Source organism: Primulina eburnea, chromosome 4, assembly GCF_022965805.1.
Source record: "Primulina eburnea isolate SZY01 chromosome 4, ASM2296580v1, whole genome shotgun sequence".
NCBI classification, from domain to species: Eukaryota; Viridiplantae; Streptophyta; class Magnoliopsida; order Lamiales; family Gesneriaceae; genus Primulina; species Primulina eburnea.
This window is the reverse complement of record NC_133104.1, coordinates 3,035,013-3,053,000: the sequence shown is the minus strand read 5'-3', so window position 1 is coordinate 3,053,000 and position 17,988 is coordinate 3,035,013. Positions and strand designations below refer to the sequence as shown.

The following is a 17,988-nucleotide window of genomic DNA, read 5'->3' as shown; positions in this document are numbered from 1 at the left end:
TGCTAAAATTTAATTTATATAAATAAGTTGAATATACACACTACAATATTTTAAACTGTATTGTAAGTTTACGCTCACATGGTTACGGCTTCTTATTTTAAAGAACCGGAATTTAACAATAAGTTTTTGGTTTCGAATTCGATTTCAGAAAGATGATGTTAAAATATTTCATTTATTTTAAGTTTGGTGATTGACAAAATAATATCATCAAACTGTTTTAGAAACCAACCACTATATAATACGTATTTCATAATTTCGACCGCCGATACAAAGTCCATACACTCCAGTGTATCTTTCTTTAAAAGTGGAAGATCATCTAAGTTCTGACTAGCCATATTAAACGACTAATTGTCGATCATAAATGAGCAAATCAATAAAAATGCATTACTTCCGATTGTTCTAAAGACTGCCAGTTTTGACATGACGTAAGAATGTATTTTCGAACATCTATAAAAAATATGTTATTTAATTTATCGTACTTACTTTATCTTTTCGGCCATTGCTTATTATTTGATGTATTATTTTAATATATATTTTATCACTTATCTAACCAAATCTTTTTCGCACTTGTTTATTCTCTGGTCGGATCCGTTCAAAAAATTAGTCTTAACAATCTAAAAATTGTTGAAACAACTCGTTTTTATGAAAATATTTTACAGAATATGTTCACTCGCTCTAAAATGTTTTCCGATTTAAACAAATAATTTTTACCCGCCATGTCTCTCTCTATTATATAGTGTAAAAGACAAGTCGTGAAAAATACTTAAAACCAAATAATGAAAGAAGGTTTTAATGTTAGAAAAGACAGAATTGGGTGTTATAACAAACAAGCTCCGTGCCGTGTCTTCTACGGGCCTCGCGAATTTATAACACTGTCACGATTATTAGGACTTCCGAATTTCGGAAAGAATTTTCCAATATATCCTTAATTTGAATTCGAATTCCATTGTATATCTTTTATTTTCTATCAATAGATATTGATAAGATTTCTAAATTCAATGAGTCTGATATATTATATAATTTAGGTTATTTAAGTACTAATAATCTAATATAGTAAAATAAACATGTAAACAAAATAAATTTTGTTGTTTAACGATTATTGGTAAAGCAACATCTCCCGTGTAATCGAGTTTTTATTATATGCCATTTCTATTTTTAATAAAACAACATCTCCCGTATAAATTTTATTTTTTGAAGTTTCAGGTTCATCAAAATTAAATCTATTTGAATAAAATTTAAACGTAATTGACATCCATAAGATTTTATATTTGGCAAAAACTTGTGTGAAACGATCTCACGGATCGTATTTTGTGAGACAAATATCTTATTTGGTCATGCATTGAAAATGGTTGAACTCGGTGTAGCCTCCATTGCCCCTGTTGCAGTAGCTGTTGCCGAGGTGTGAGGAGGAAAGGATATGTCGAGGTGTGAGGATCGGCTGCCGAAGTGGCCATGCTTGACATGCCATGTCGGCAACGAGTAGACTAACCAACTCCTCTAATGATGAAATTCGTGACATCAAGGTCTCTACCCTCTGCGTGTCTGCTTCTGTCTTTTCGTGTGCTACTTCTGCCTCCTTCCATGCTGTTGCTAAGGATGGCCCAGTGTTGGCAGGCAGACCCACGTGCAGGGGCGGAGCCAGGATCTTGGTTCAGTGTAGGCAACAATATATTATAATTAATAAAGAAAAAAAAACAATGATTAATCGACATCTAAAAATAATGTGTCATAAAGTTTGAACACAAATTACGCACAGCTAGTAGCATTGAAAACAATTGAATGATCGACAAACATTGAACGAAAAAATGAACCTAAAATTTGGTAATATTTTGGATTTTTTAGAGATTATGAAAGATGAAAGCAATAATTAAAATGAATTTGAATGATTGTTAATCAAAGTATATGACGTTCATGTCTCGAGAAGAGAAAACACATTAAGGAGGCTATAGAGTATATACTTGGATACTAATAACATGTAAAAAATGGAGTCTAAAATTTGGGTTTACAAAATATTAAAAAAAAAATTGGATCAGTATAGACAGCTAAACATATAATAATAACTTACACAAATTAAAAATTTAGACATAAATAAATATATATATATATATACATAAACATATAAAAAAAAAATTTGGCCCAGTGTAGGCACAAGCCCACACTGGGCCTGAGCTGGCTCCGCCAGTGCCCACGTGAACGTCGAGCCATGAACTCGGGATAATTGGAGACCGTATCACGATTAATCGTTGGCTCCTGTCAATGCAAGTACCCATCTGTTGATCAATCAATTTTATAATTACTACGTGCCAAATAATTTATAACATACAGAGTTTTTTACTCAAAAAATTATACATAGTGATAACGGTGTAACTCTATGATCAAAAGACAATTATTGCACCCACACCTATAGCATGTGTACCATTGGATATTAAAAATTAGGCAAAAACTTGTGTGAGACGGTCTCACTGATCATATTTTGTGAGACAAATCTCTTATTTGGGTCATCCATGAAAAAATATTATTTTTTATGCTAAAATTATTACTTTTATTGTGAATATTGGTAGGGTTGACACGTCTCACAGATAAATATTCGTGACTCTAAAAATGGATAGTTTGTGTATTTCTTTTATATTTCATATTTTGAATCTTCTTAATATCCCAACGTATCCATTCAAATCTTGAAACCAAGAGGGAGTTGTCCTGATCATGATAAGGCACAAATGTTAATAGGAATTTATGAAGTCCCATTACACATTGAATGAATACCAAATATTCATATTTGTAAAACTTCAATATTCATAACCATCATGAAAGATTGAGTAGCTGCTACGCCTGTCTCTTGCTTCTCTATCAGCCTACAGCAAAAAAAAAAAAAAGAAGAGTAAATTAAATGAAAAACAACTTCGGATCGCGATAACAAACATTGCGATTTCAAATAAATACATGTGAAGGTGATAGTTGCCTAGCTCACATGCATGAGTGATCGAACTGTTCATGTTGAATCTTTCCAAAGAATGGCATTTAAATTACGTTGAAATTAAAGGGAACATCGTGACAGAGCTTAAATATTACCCTTGCTATCATCCTTTCGAAAGCTTCAGGTCCATTCTCTTCTATGTATTTTTCTGCAGCAGTTAAAATATCATCTGGTTTGCTGAAGGCATCCTTTTTCCTAGGAATGTACCATATTTTAACCTGAGGATTCTTGTAAAACGGTCTTATGTAATTCTTGTACACATACGCTGCCCCGTTGAAGTAAGGCAGCACCAACCAGCATATCGCCATCAACTTCGCGTAAGACCAAATCGGAAACCTAATGGTATTCAATTATATATATATATGTCCATTTCTACTATAAAAAGATGAACTACATTTATATATAATTACGTACCATTCAAGTACTTTAGCAAATGTGAGTTCAAATAGTGTGACCAGAGAGTAAAGAACCCAATATGTTAGCCATTGCTGATCGTCTGCGCGCGATTTTGTTTCGATGGCCTTGATTGAACAATATCTGCACAATGGTTTAGTGTATATATGTGTGTGTGGAATCAATCTCTCCTGTTCTATGAAATGATTTCTTGTATTTTCAACAGATTTATGACAATATTATAACTGATATAATTGCAAACAACCTTCCCTGCAATTTTTTTTTTAAACTTTATAAGTTTTACAAAGATTATAAAGTTTGCCATATTTGATCGAGTGAGAACAACTTTGATTATTTTGGTATCTTAACATGTGCATTTTTCATTTTTGTCATGTTAAAACTCAATTCACGTTTTTAGTTCACTAACTTGAACATCGTTTTTCAATTTTAGTTCTTTTTTAATTGTATCGTTCATGTGACATCAGACACGGCAGCAATATCCGACCCCAGCGTTCCCATGGAAAAATACTAAAATTGAAAAATACAAATTAAGTTACTAAGACTATGAATTGAACAACAATTACATAACAAAAAATGAAAAATATACAAATTTATCACGCGACCAAAATTATTCGTTCCCTTCATCGAATTTTCTAGGTCCTCACCCACCCAAAACCCGATGCAGTCGTAAATAATTTTAGATGTATACTTTAATAATATCCATATTTTCTATGCTAGATGCATTCACTAGCTAGTTATAAATGCACGTAAAAGAAAATTTGCAAGAATATAAAATAAACGACTCACAGTGGGAAAACAAGGGAGACCAAAGGCCTGAAAATCAAGAAATAGTTCAAATTAGGAATATTGAAATAATCAACCAACCAAGATATTTAAATGAAATAAAAACATTCTGCATATTATACGCACATGGCAAGAACATCAATATTTTTTGCCACCACTGAAAAAATATTGTCTCCAGAGCCCATCGGGAATTTGTTTTGGTTTCCTTACAACCTTTGACGGATGTTTGGTGAATTGAGAAAGGATTGGAAGCTAATTGATCACTTGCTTTTTATGTTTGAGAAATGCTAGTTAAATGAAATGATTCGTGCATGTTTTGTGACTAAAAGTTGTGTGAAAAGGTGAAATTTGAAAATTTCAAGTGCATGAAAAGGTGATCAGAAGAAATATTGGGCCAAAATTTACGGAGATTCTATTGCTTCACATATAAAGAGGCACCGAAATTTTGACTTTATGGACGACAATTATCACATAAGTCGATTCTTTTAAGAAATTAAAACTATTATTCGAAAAAAATCTGATCCACGCAAGTGTCACTAATCCAGACACGGGTTTCAAAATTACCCTGGGCCTGAAATCACAAATAAGACCGTTAGGAGGGGGCCAGGAGGGTGTCCTGGCGTAGTCCCTCCGACGCTCAAGTCAGAGACTGAGGATATATGAGGGAGCAGCTAAGGGCGCTGCTGAAAACAATATATTGAATGAATCAACTGAGTGCTCAAACCTGGTATTTATAGGAGAATAACTAGGTCCGTAATGGGCCTGTCTTCCATTTGGGCTTAGGATGGGCCACGGGCCCCTGGGTCGGATTTTGATGGGTTCTTTCCTGGGATATATATATATATATATATATATATATGATGAATCGATGTGTTTGGAAGAGCTGTTATCAAGCTTTTAAAATACTTTCTAGATCGTTTGATGATGATGATAAATTTATATATTAAAATATGTACAAAAGTAACATCATTGTATTATTTTTATAATATTATTATATTTTGGTAAGTATCATAACAAAAAATTCTTATAAAAACAAATTTTAATATTTTTAAACTTCATTATCTTATTATTTATCCAAACACTTCGTTTTATTTAATGGTTCGTGTACATAATGTGCAATGGTACGGGGACAACACGTCAATCTGAGTGATGAACTCAAATGTTGCCAATCCTAAACTAACCAAGGCAAGCACCCTTCAAGGTTTAATGCCTCCCACATCGAAGAGATAAAATAACAATTCAACTCTTAAAATGGAGATATGGATGACATGCCACTATCACATAGGAGACGAAGCGTGCGGGCATTGTGTCTGGGTATGTAGGCTACGCTCAGGAAAGTCCCCGGGCCATAAACCGCAGAGATGCGGGCTTGGAAACAAGACCTCTCCGAATTCTCTCTGCTAGGCAGAGACATGCGTGGAGCCTTTGATCAGCTTATTATTCGGAGCTACTTGGCCGATTTCACAGTTATACGCTTGGAGGTTTCAAACTTCAACCGAACGGGGCTTACGATCTCCTATGATTCCTTTTTTTTTTTACAGGCACGAATGTGTGGAATTTGTAGGGAAATTTGGAACTATAATCGGAGCATTCCGAGATTTTGGTACACCTTTTTCCTCAGCGGAATTAGAAGGTAGTTTCTTATGGCGAATGCTTACACTAGAATCATCGGATTTCTGTGAACTGATTGACTTGAAGAAGAGCCTCAAAATCCATGAAAAGAATGACATGACTGTATTTTTACAAAAACAACACAAAAAGCTCGATGGGCGACGTGGTTATTTGCTTCAATTAGCTTGTTAAGTTGGTTGGTTTAGGAGTAAACGGGGGCTCTACTTATAGGAGTGATCTTCGTTCTTGAAAGAAATCAACTTGATGGGCAAGAAAACATTTCCATCCTTGGTCAAATTTGAATTTTTAGTTGACTCCATCGATATTTTTTTCCCCAGTGTGTAGGGCCAATTTCAAATTGATAAATGAAACACCCATTTGATCAAATATTTCATTAAAAAAAAACTAGTTTTTCTAAAACGTCAATCTTTATGAAACGCGCTTTGTCGTTTTTTGCAATCTTTCTGACTAGTCAATATTTGAAAAAATTGGTTGACATATTTTTCAATCAATTTGTATCGCATAAAAATAAAAAAAGTGCGTCATTTATTTTGAGTTTGAATTCGATATAGATTAATTTTTTGAGAAATTCTGAAACGAACAAAATAAATCAGATATTTAAGTAAAAAAAAAAAAGCTTAAGTGGACGGCCGGTTGCCACTTACCACATACCGCTAATTAGAATACCGGGTGGTCTCTAACATTTTAGTTGTATCAAGTGATGCACTAACTTAATCGAGAAAATTATGTTCTTGAACACAAGGAAATGTGGAAAATTTTATCGACTAAAATAATTAAAATTATATTTTTCTATATACGGCCTTCCACAATAAGAAAAATATTTTTTTTAAATATTTGTGGACCTCATAATTCACATCATCAATTAAATATTTCTTACTCAAATTAATCTCACATTCCACAATCAAATATTACACCAACCAAATATTTATGAGTCTCATTGTCGTTTTAATTAATATTTTATTTTCATTTAAATAAAATCATTTAACCACTTTAATTACTTTTATGTGCAAAAAAAACTTCTCAAGTTTTGGGACATCACACATTTCGTACTGAACACGATGTTTTAAATATTTGTATTTTTTTTATATACCAAGCCCATAAATATTACATTATTTATTGATGTCCCATATTATTGTTAGAGAAATTATTTTGGTCAAGTCATCAAGTGCAGCTTTAGTGTTCTACCCCACCATGGTGCGAAGTTTTCTGAGATGACAAAAACTTGTGTGAGACAGTGTCATGGGTTAAATTTTGTGAGACGGATCTTTATTTGGTAATCCATGAAATAGTATTGCTTTTTATGCTAAGAGTACTACTTTTTATGGTGAATATGGGTAGGGTTGACCCGTATCACAGATTGAGATCCGTGAGACGGTCTCACATGAGACCTACTCTTCTGAGATAAAAAAATGAAATTAAACGTAATGGTCAATTTCTTCTTTAGACTTCCAATAAAAGTGATTCAAGAAAGTAGGGTATACTTTGGTCTTGCTAAAACAGATATAGATAAAAAAAAATAAACAAATGTCGTGTCGGTCTATTACAAAAAATACCAAAACTTTGTCAAACGATTTCATGAGTCAATTTTATGAAACAGATATCATATTTAGATCACTTATGAAAAATATTACTTATAATTATATATAGATATAACTGACTCGTATTACTGATCGAGTCCGTCTCACAAATGATATATAATCGAAAATAGATATCAAAATAAGATTGTAATTATGAGAATCAACGTCCACGTCATACATTCCAAATATATAATAAATAATATTATTGTTGTTGTTATTTTACAAATAAATGTTTACATTTTTATTTTTAACTTTTTATTGATTATTTTTTTTAAAAAAAATTCGATTTCCCCGACTTTTAGTAAAACTTTGAGCTCTATTCCTGACTCACACATTACCAAACATTCTGATATTTTTGTGTATTTGTGTGAAAGTTACTAAATTCCCATGGACCATATAAAAAATTTCGTCATGTATGTTACTTGAGTTTCTTGTATTTAACTCTCCTATATTTAATTTTTTTAATATTTGCCTCCGTTATATATTATTATTTTTGTATAAGAGAGATAAGCTCTAAATACATTATACATATATATGAGAGGGAAATCAAAAAAATCCATATGTTATTTTACGAAAAATATAATTAACTCGTATGGTTTTTTGTTTATGACTGACACCCGCAAGTGTTAATTTTTTATATGTGCTGGGTAAATCTCTCCGTAACGTAGTAGTATTTTACAAAACACTCTAGCCATATAAACTACACAGGACAAATTTTGTGCGACAGACTTACCCACGCTGGTAGAAAAAATCGAGCCCATTACTATTAACCAAATACTCATCTACTCCATCACTTTGAATACACGTTAAACACGTATGGTTGTTTGTTTACTCCTACTAGTTTCGGAGTTTGATCAACATAGCATTTGATTCTTGCGTCCGGCGGTAATTTTGTTTGCTTGAATCGAACTCGTTTATTGCAATCCATCATTTAAGGCCCAGCAGCGAGTTGAGATACCATTCTTTCACCAAAAAAAGGATTGTAATAATATGGATTTAATTTCCTTTTGTGTAAGATTTATATTCCCTTTTACCCTATAATTCTTTATAATTTCTGGAGTACTTCAACAAGCTATATGTCAAGTTGTGTGAGAAAATATAACTTGAATGAGTATGTCTCTTGTGAGACGATCTCACGAATATTTATCTGTAAGACGAGTCAACTTTACCGATATTCACAATAAAAAGTAATACTTTTTCCTGGATGACCTAAATAAGAGACTCCTTTCATAAAATACCGAACATGTTCACGAACTTTTCGAGCCGGTTCGAATAATATTTGGTTCGAATTCGAGTCGAACTCGAACATGTTCGAATATTTTTCGAATCGAATTCGAACTAAAATTATATTGTTCGATTGTTCGCGAACCTTAGCATTATATTTAAAAAATAAATAAAATATTATTAAGTACATATATATATAATATTATTAAGTATGTATATATTATTATTATTATTATTATTATTATTATTATTATTATTATTAAGTCGAAACGAATTCGAACTCGAGCTTCGATTCGAATCGAGTTCGAATTGAAGATAATAAAAATTCGAGTTTCGAATCGAGCTTCGAATATATTTATTCGGATTCGAGCTCGAGCTAGAATACTGAAAATTTCTTAAAATTCGATTCGATTATATTCGTTTACAGCCCTAGGCATTACTCTCAAGAGTGAGTCTCATGTGAGACCGTCTCACGGATCTTAATATATGAGACGTGTCAATCCTACTAATATTCACTATAAAAAGTATTACCCTTAGTATAAAAAATAATAATTTTTCATGGATGACCCAAATAAAGAGACCCGTCTCACAAATATAACTCGTGAGATCGTCTCATACAAATTTTTGTCTACTCTCCCAAGCTCATCCAACTATCACCATAAATCCAAAATTTTAAAATTAATCTCATATATTTATATTACATTCGTCTCGAAACAAGTATACAAATTACATGAACTGAATCATTCTCTATATATAGTAAAATAATAAAATATAAATATTATCTTTTCATATTTAACTCGATCACAAAAATTTCAAATCTAACTTTTGCGTCTACAACCAATCTACACATGAGAAATTGTAATTTATGAATTATATTGTTACTTTACCCTTGTATATGTAACCAATTAGTTAATTAGTAATTTTATGATGTTTTATTTATAATTAATTTAAAAATAAAAAAAATATTTCAAAAATAATTCAAAAAAATTATTTTGCAAAATTACTTTAATCCATGCTTCGTAAATATTATATTTTATAATTTTTCAATCACCCAATCAAATAATATCTCTATTTTTTTTATATTTTATATTTTATCTTCGTGTACGGATTAAAGTAATTTTACAAAATATTTTTTTTGAATTATTTTTGAAATATTTGTTATTTTCAAATTAATTATAAAAAAAAACCCATCCTTTCCAAAGAGACGGGGTCGTAGTATGGCACTATTGTTGGTCTCATCCGTTAACTTTTGTCTCTAAACTAAGGTTTGAATCTCACTCAACTATATACTAAATATATTCAGCTCCAAATTGGTCAAAAAAAGTGACCCGCGGCCATTCTCGATCCTACTTGAAGTTACTGAGTTTCACGCACACTTTCGTGGAGGACAAGTCAAATTTCCCTATAAGAATGAGCTCCCAAACACAGCAAACTACACAGAAAACACATTGAAAAACAAAAAAAACTGTAATCGTGATAATGGCGGAAGTGAAGTTGCTTGGTTCTTGGCGAAGCCCATTCAGCTTGAGAGTGGAAATGGCGCTGAAACTCAAAGGAGTAGAATATGAATACGTAGAAGAAGATCTAAGCAACAAGTCCCCTCTACTTCTTCAAAGCAATCCAGTCCACAAAAAGATTCCTGTCTTGCTACATAATGGTAAGCCAATCCCCGAGTCATTGGTGATTCTTGAATACATCGATGAAACTTGGGAAAACGGGCCGCCCATCTTGCCGAAAAATCCTTATGACAGAGCCATGGCGCGCTTCTGGGCTAAATTCTTGGACGAGACGGTACTAATTCTTTTTTATCTTCCATGTTTTATTCTATTCCTGCTATATATATCGATCGTGATGCATATTTTCACGAGTTTCTTTACCGGCAAGTGATGCAATATAATATAAATTCTTTTACTTATATTCAAACTCTGTATGAAATCATCATGACTTGTTTTTTCCCTTTCTTAATATTTGTGATGATTCGATTAATTCGAAAATCAAATCGATTGTTCTCGTGCTAATAACTTGCTAGCATGTATTCTTAATAAGACGTAAACTGCTTAATTTTTGTTTTTGTTTTCAGTGCATTCCAGCATTTCTGAAGGCTTATGTGAGTGCAGAGGAGGAGCAAGTGAAGGCTAAGGAAGAAGTAGAAAAATTGCTAAAATTTCTTGACGATGAACTGAAAGGCAAGAAATTCTTCGGGGGAGATAGCATTGGGTTTGTTGATATTGCTGGCAATTTTCTTGCCTATTGGGCTGTGATTATTTCTGAACTAGTGGGAATCGAAATCATAACCAAGGATAAGTTTCCAAACTTGTGTGCTTGGATCGAGGAGTACTTGAACTCGAGCTTTGTTAAGCAACATATGCCTGATCGGGAAAAATTGACCGAGAGTTATCGGGCTCGGTTTCAAAAGACTAGTACTGCTAAGTGAGAACCATATGTTTTATTTGCTATGGGAGTAAACCTAAAGCTAGATTTGTATTGCAATAAGTTTGGATCTTTTGCTTATTTCGTTGGGTTTGTATTCGGTGCTTTTCTATGAATTTGAAGTTCCATAAGATTGAAATAATAAATGTTTTTTTACATATTCTTTTTGATATTTGGATTGTTTATTTTTTTAAAAAAATATAAAGCGTTTGGGAAAAAATTAATTATGAATCTCGAAATTAAATAATCTACTCTGAATGAAAAATATTTTTTGTTCAAATAAAAACAAACGAAAGTCATTAAATAATCGTTTGTTATTTTCATCAATTTCAGACAAAAAAATAATATTCAAGAAATAAATATTAAAAATTAAATTGAGATAATAAAGATAGTAGAGAGACGATTTTTAGTGATTTATGATGTAGTATAATGTGTTTGAATGAATGAAATAATTTGTGGAATGACATGAGTATTTATAATTTTTTTTATTGCACTAGAATTTTAATTAATTTATAAAACAAAAAATTTTAAGATTAAATTTTTTGAAAATATTTATTAAACAAAAATTTTTAAAATTTTAAAAATGGGGTGGGTAATATATGAGCCAATTTTTTTGAAAAAATAAAAATAAGACAAAAACTTGTGTGAGACGGTCTCACGGGTCGTATTTTGTGAGACGGATCTTTATTTGGATAATCCATGAAAAAATATTACTTTTTATGCTAAGAGTATTACTTTTTATTGTGAATATGGGTAGGGTTGACCCGTCTCACGGATTGTGATCCGTGAGACGGTCTCACATGAGACCTACTCTAAAAATAAAGGGTGGGAATCATTTATGGGAAAAAAGTAGTTCAAAAAAACTTCTTTAAACAATCAAAAGTCCTCGTGATATTTAGTTTTTAGTCGATCCCTATTTGGCTATATATCTCAAGGTATGATTATATTGAAGGGAATAAATGAAGTTATTCATTTATGTTACGAGTAGGTCTCTTGTGAGACGATCTCAAGAATCTTTATCTTTGAGACGGGTCAACTATACCGATATTCAAAATAAAAAATAATATTCTTAGCATATAAAGTAATAATTTTTTATGGATGACCCAAATAAGATATTTGTCTCACAAAGTACGACCCGTGAGACCGTCTCACATAGATTTAACATCTAACCTCCTCTCTTTTAAACCGTGTAACATGCATTTATGTTACTAAATGATAATAATTTATATATCCATATCACATATGTTATATATCAGGCTAAATATCTTATTTTTTGAAGAAAAAAAAATTACCAATTAATTTTAATCTAAGTTTTGTGAAATTTATCAGATCATTCATATTTCTTGTTCATGAAAAATACGCTTGACGAAAAGTCAGTCCTTAATTAATATGGTTCATGAATTTGTGTAATAAAAAGTTTGACTTCATAATTCATGTCATGTTCCATGAATTTCAATACAATTTAATACACGATTGGACCATATAATATAGCTAGCTCATCATTGAAGTAGACAAGGGAAACTCATGCGTAAATGCTACGTTGTATAACATTATTTCATAAATAAAAATTCGTGGAGTTCAATTTTATTCACACTTCCGTTGCGGACAAGTCAAATTTCCTCCCAAGAAAACCAGAAAAAAGAGTAAAACTCGAGCCAAAAAATCCCAGAATTATAATGGCGGAAGTGAAGGTTTTTGGTGCCTGGGGAAGCCCCTTTACCCATAGAGTGGAATTGGCGCTGAAACTGAAAGGAGTGGAATACGAATTCATAGAAGAAGATGTAAGAAATAAGTCCCCTCAGCTTCTTCAGTATAATCCAGTTTACAAAAAAATTCCTGTGCTGCTACATAATGGTAAGCCGATTGCGGAGTCATTGGTGATTCTTGAATATATTGACGACACTTGGGAACATGGGCCATCGATCATGCCGAAAAATCCTTATGACAGAGCCATGGCGCGTTTCTGGGCTAAATTCCTGGATGAGAAAGTACTCATTTATTTACTTTTTTTTAATATTATTTTCTTTATGAATCAAAGTTCTCATGAGGTCCTGCTGGTTAATTTGTTTTGTTTTAGTGTGTCTCAACGTTGTGGAAGGCTTGTTGGATTCCAGGGGAGGATCACGTGAAGGACAAGGAAGAAGCACAAGAGTTCTTACAACTTCTTGATAACGAGCTAAAAGGCAAGAAATTCTTTGGGGGAGATAGCTTTACGCTGGCCGATATCGCTGGCAATTTTATTGCCTTTTGGTTTGGAATTATTATTGAAGTGGTGGGAGTCGAACTCATGACCAACGACAAGTTCCCGAATTTGTGTGCTTGGATCGACGAGTTCAACTCGAGCTTTAAGGAACATCTGCCTGATCGGGATAAATTGACTGAGTTGATCAGGGGTCGGTTTCTGGAGGCCAGTGCAGCTAAATCATGAGAGCCATCATCTGTTGTTTATGCTGTGGGAGTAAACTAGTAACCTTGCAAGAAGTTGGGATTCTTTCTTATTTATGTCGTGTGGGAATGTGTGATGCTTTTGTTTTGTATAAAAAATAAAAACCGTGTTCTCAAGTTTCACGAATCAGGCTGTGTGTTTCACATGTTTAAGTCCACTACAATCTTATCGTGTTGTATCGAGTGCTTTCTTCTGAATTTAAAGTGCCGTCTCTTCCTTTTTTTGTTCTCAAACTGATCGCGACTTTACTTGATTTCTTCTGTTCGCACCTTTTTTGTTTGTTTGATCGGTTTCTGTTCGTAACATTTGCTGTAGGTATGACGAAAATCTTAGCTGACGTATTCAACCGTGTTCTTCACATAACAAACTACAAGTTCCTGAATTTGTGCTTATGACTGAACTGGTGGGACTCTTAACTCATAACAAACTACAAGTTCCTGAATTTGTGTGCATGGATCGACGAGTACGTGGACTCGAGCTTTGTTAAAGAACATCTGCTATATTATGTTCCATAATAAGGAAGAAAAGAAAAGAGTCAAATAGTTTTTGTGTTGTTAAATAAAATATAGAATAAGCCTTTGTCAGGCTATTTCCTTCCCACATTCTTTGACAAACAGATCTTCTCCTTAGGCTCAGAAACGGTTGTAATTGATCAAAGATCTCATTCATGGAAGTTAACGACAAATTATTATCGGTGATCATCCTGATAAATAATTTTCAAGTTAGCTAATTCCTTCAAACCCAAATAAGCTCTTCTCTGTTTTTGATAGGTTGAGATTCGTTGATTGACGTATGTATGATAAGAGCGAAAGTGGTTAAAAAACTTCACCAATTGCTGTTGAAGATGTTTTTTGTTTTCTCTTTACTAAGAGGTCTTGCTATATCTTTTCTTTAGTTCAGCTAAGTCGACTTGGACATCACCTTCCAAGGCCCTGCCCAAGGACCTAAAAATCCGACGACTGATTTTCATTATTATTTGAACAGGACCGTCTCACAGATCTTAATCTGTAAAACGAGTTCACCCTACCGATATTCACTTTAATAAATAATACTCTTAACATAAAAAATAATAATTTTTCATGGATGACCCAAATAAGAGATCAATCTCACAAATACGACCTGTGAGACCGTCCCACACAAGTTTTTGCTTTATTATTTTATCAACATTATATAAATTGTTTCATTTTTTGTTATTTTCGAATTTTGTTGATAAACTCAAACTTTTTGGGAAAACGATATATAAGATAAAGATAAAATCATTCAGTAGTTTAAGAAACTTGAAAGAACATTACTTCAATGTAGCATCATCGTGTTAGCACTCGGGCAGAATCAACATAACGTGCAAAAAAAAAAAATCAAATTAAGACCAAATTTGGGGAATCAGAAGACCAAAATTCTATAAATAGCATTTTTTTTGAAAAATAAACACTAAGTAATTGTAATCCATTAGTAATTATTTTTTGAAACAGAAATCCATGAGTTATTGTGAAACTTATATCGGTCGTATTTCTTGTAATGACTTGGAACCTTCTCGAAACTTCCTCGAAGCGTACGGTTTCCGTTTCTTCAAGAAGAGTCCGAAGGTACGCCCACTCTGCATGGCGCTGAGCTCATGCCACACGCCAGCTTATCAAGCTCCTTTATGTCTCTCCATTCTCAAGGTCAACAACAACCACAGCTCCTACAATTCACTCACTTAGCCGACAAGTCAAATTTCCCTATAAAAAAGAGCTCTCAACAAGAGCAAACAACACAGAAATCGATCATACAAAAATCCAAGAATTATAATGGCGGAAGTGAAGGTATTTGGTGCCTGGGGAAGCCCATTCAGCCGCAGAGTCGAGATGGCGCTCAAACTGAAAGGAGTGGTATACGAATACATAGAAGAAGATCTTAGCAATAAGTCACCTTTGCTTCTCCAATACAATCCAGTGTACAAGAAAGTTCCCGTGCTGCTCCACAATGGTAAGCCAATCGCCGAGTCATTGGTGATTCTTGAATATATAGACGAGACATGGAAAAACGGGCCATCCATCTTGCCGAAAAATCCTTATGACAGGGCCATAGCGCGTTTCTGGGCTAGATTTATTGATGAAAAGGTAGGTGTATTCTTTTTATTTTTAATCTCATTGCTTCTATATGTATCACGAATCAAAATTTTCAGGAGTTCTTTTACTTGATGCAACTCATGCAAGCTAACTGATGTAAACTGGTAAAACATTTCTTGTTTCAGTGCTTGCCAGCAATGTGGACGGCTTGTTGGAGTGTAGGGGAGGATCAAGTGAAAGCCAAGGAAGAAGCGGAGGAATTGCTGAAATTTCTTGACAACGAGCTCAAAGGCAAGAAATTCTTCGGTGGAGATAACATCGGGCTTGTGGATATTGCTGCCAACTTTATTGCCTATTGGTCTATGATTTTCGCTGAATTGGTGGGACTCCAACTCATAACAAACGACAAGTTCCCGAATTTGTGTGCATGGATGGACGAGTACCTCAACTCGAGCTTTGTTAAAGAATATCTGCCTGATCGGGAGAAACTGGCCGAGTATTTCGGGGCTCGATTTCTCAAGACCAGTGCCGCGGCCAAATGAGAGCCATCTAGCTTATTTGCCGTTGGAGTATGTTTGAGGGTTTTGTTCTGGAAAAAAATAAAGGGCTTCTTTCACATATTTAAGTCCATTTGAATGACAGAATGTGTTTGTTTGTATGTAGTAGTTTTTTTTTTTGAATTTGAAGTGTTTCAAATTTTAGAAATAACAATAAAATATCTGTACTATTTCTAAAGAAGCTCTAAAGTAAAGAATTTTTAGTCTTGATTATGAAAGAAATTTTGATCAAACTTCCAAAACACCACAAATTCCTTGTTATATCTTTGGTTCTTAGTCGATCCCATTAATTGGCTGGCCGTCTATTGGTTAACTGACTCCATTTAATTCTCAGCTCGAAGTTTGTTTTATCTTCTCTCAATCTATGATGTTGATAAATAGTCACACAACATCTATTCATAAGAGAATATGTCTCATACGATATAGCCTCACGAATCTTTATTCGTGAGACGTGTAATCATACTCATATTTACGATAAAAAAAAAATTTTTTACGTAAAAAATAATATTTTTTCATGGGTGACCCAAATAAAATATGTCTCATAAAACTGACTTATTAGACTGTTTCACGTGAGTTTTTATATTCGTAAAAAAAATCAGCTATTTAATTGAAACTGGGTGACCGCTTACAAAGTTTGTTTGTTTGTTTTTTTTTTTTTTTTTTTTTTGAGTTTTGAGGAGGGTTTTGTTATAGTTTCGTTTCGAACATAAGACTCTCTTTTAAATTTAGGATCTTAATGTCATCTATGAGTCATTGATACGTGCAGTATCTTTTTACTCTGAGATTGAGGGGGAAGTTGTTATAGAAAAATTATTGAATAAACATTTAAGACACCGTTTGAAATTAAAGATGAGATAATAATATGTAGATTAATATTCTAATATAATAAATAAAAAATTATAGTTAATTTGTTATTTGATTTGATTGATAAATAATAGTTTATTGGATTTGACGGATTAAATTTGAGATAAGATATAAATTACCATTTTGTCTTTTGAATAATAAATAAAGTACTAATAGTATTATTTATTAATGGTAATATTGTAATTTAAATTCAATGATTTGATTGATATTAGAAAATAATTAATAATTTAATTGATATAAGATAATTAATTAGTAGATTGATAAATAATATGAATAATTAAACTTGAGATATGGTAAATAAATTATCAAGAGATTACTTATGTGTGACTTGAAACTGGGCCATAGAGGATAAATTATATTTTGGTTATGCTATATGAATTTTTTTTTGTTAGCCGTCAAGTTACTTCTTAGTTCATTAATTTTAAAGCGTAATATCAGACACGTCGGCAATTTTTGTTGTCATATCAACATTTTTCTGGTGATACATTATTATTTATCGGGTCAAATTAGCACTTCGACGAAAAAAATATAACAAAAAGTTCAAATTAATAAACCAAGATCATAAATTGACCGACAACATAACTAAAAATGAAAAACGTGTGAGTTATATGAGTTTTTGTGTCAGTGAATTTAGTTAAGTGACTCAAAATAATCGAATAAAGCCTTCTATGAATCGATTTTTATTTTTTTTAATAATGATAATGATATTTGAATCCTTATAAAAATATAATCTCACATTGAGTATCCAAACATAACAATTTATTTATTTTATTTTCTTATAACTAATATTTATCTTTTTAAATATTACTATTACTTTTAGCTCCACCGATTATTTTTTCCGAATATTTTATTATTATGTCATAGTACTAGAGGTTAACATATTTAAAAATGAAAATATTCATTTGATATTAAAAATATATCTGATTAAATCTTTATCATATGATTATTCAAACTTCTCGCTAAGACTCATTTCATTTATTAATTAATATAATAATAAATTTAGTTTCCTTTATTATTATTTATTCATATTTAGGAAAAT

The 17,988-nt window shown here is 32.3% G+C and overlaps 4 protein-coding genes across 4 annotated transcripts; 3 read left to right on the top strand and 1 right to left on the bottom strand.

Moving 5' to 3' along the window:
• Window positions 1-2,642: 2,642 nt before the first annotated feature.
• On the bottom strand, window positions 2,643-4,553 carry LOC140829699 (HVA22-like protein a). The gene is made up of 5 exons (XM_073193005.1): window positions 4,298-4,553; window positions 4,175-4,201; window positions 3,389-3,511; window positions 3,070-3,310; window positions 2,643-2,852 (listed from the first exon to the last, which is right to left on the bottom strand). The coding sequence occupies exons 1-5, from the start codon at window positions 4,354-4,356 to the stop codon at window positions 2,787-2,789; spliced, it is 516 nt and encodes a 171-aa protein (XP_073049106.1). The 5' UTR covers window positions 4,357-4,553; the 3' UTR covers window positions 2,643-2,786.
• Window positions 4,554-9,932: 5,379 nt separating this feature from the next.
• On the top strand, window positions 9,933-11,192 carry LOC140830628 (probable glutathione S-transferase). Its single transcript, XM_073194037.1, has 2 exons — window positions 9,933-10,395; window positions 10,685-11,192. The coding sequence occupies exons 1-2, from the start codon at window positions 10,084-10,086 to the stop codon at window positions 11,036-11,038; spliced, it is 666 nt and encodes a 221-aa protein (XP_073050138.1). The 5' UTR covers window positions 9,933-10,083; the 3' UTR covers window positions 11,039-11,192.
• Window positions 11,193-12,589: 1,397 nt separating this feature from the next.
• LOC140830629 (probable glutathione S-transferase) lies at window positions 12,590-13,700 on the top strand. The gene is made up of 2 exons (XM_073194038.1): window positions 12,590-13,022; window positions 13,112-13,700. The coding sequence occupies exons 1-2, from the start codon at window positions 12,711-12,713 to the stop codon at window positions 13,460-13,462; spliced, it is 663 nt and encodes a 220-aa protein (XP_073050139.1). The 5' UTR covers window positions 12,590-12,710; the 3' UTR covers window positions 13,463-13,700.
• Window positions 13,701-15,058: 1,358 nt separating this feature from the next.
• Window positions 15,059-16,205, top strand: LOC140830626 (probable glutathione S-transferase). Its single transcript, XM_073194036.1, has 2 exons — window positions 15,059-15,579; window positions 15,714-16,205. The coding sequence occupies exons 1-2, from the start codon at window positions 15,268-15,270 to the stop codon at window positions 16,068-16,070; spliced, it is 669 nt and encodes a 222-aa protein (XP_073050137.1). The 5' UTR covers window positions 15,059-15,267; the 3' UTR covers window positions 16,071-16,205.
• The last annotated feature ends 1,783 nt before the right edge of the window (window positions 16,206-17,988 follow it).

Coding starts and splice junctions, on each gene's coding strand:
- LOC140830626 (XM_073194036.1), top strand. CDS start 15,268: ATGGCGGAAGTGAAGGTATTTGGTGCCTGGGGAAGCCCATTCAGCCGC. Junction 15,580..15,713: donor CTAGATTTATTGATGAAAAG/GTAGGTGTATTC, acceptor TTCTTGTTTCAG/TGCTTGCCAGCAATGTGGAC.
- LOC140830628 (XM_073194037.1), top strand. CDS start 10,084: ATGGCGGAAGTGAAGTTGCTTGGTTCTTGGCGAAGCCCATTCAGCTTG. Junction 10,396..10,684: donor CTAAATTCTTGGACGAGACG/GTACTAATTCTT, acceptor TTTTGTTTTCAG/TGCATTCCAGCATTTCTGAA.
- LOC140830629 (XM_073194038.1), top strand. CDS start 12,711: ATGGCGGAAGTGAAGGTTTTTGGTGCCTGGGGAAGCCCCTTTACCCAT. Junction 13,023..13,111: donor CTAAATTCCTGGATGAGAAA/GTACTCATTTAT, acceptor GTTTTGTTTTAG/TGTGTCTCAACGTTGTGGAA.
- LOC140829699 (XM_073193005.1), bottom strand. CDS start 4,356: ATGGGCTCTGGAGACAATATTTTTTCAGTGGTGGCAAAAAATATTGAT. Junction 3,311..3,388: donor TTTGCTAAAGTACTTGAATG/GTACGTAATTAT, acceptor GAATACCATTAG/GTTTCCGATTTGGTCTTACG. Junction 2,853..3,069: donor TCGAAAGGATGATAGCAAGG/GTAATATTTAAG, acceptor TTTTTGCTGTAG/GCTGATAGAGAAGCAAGAGA.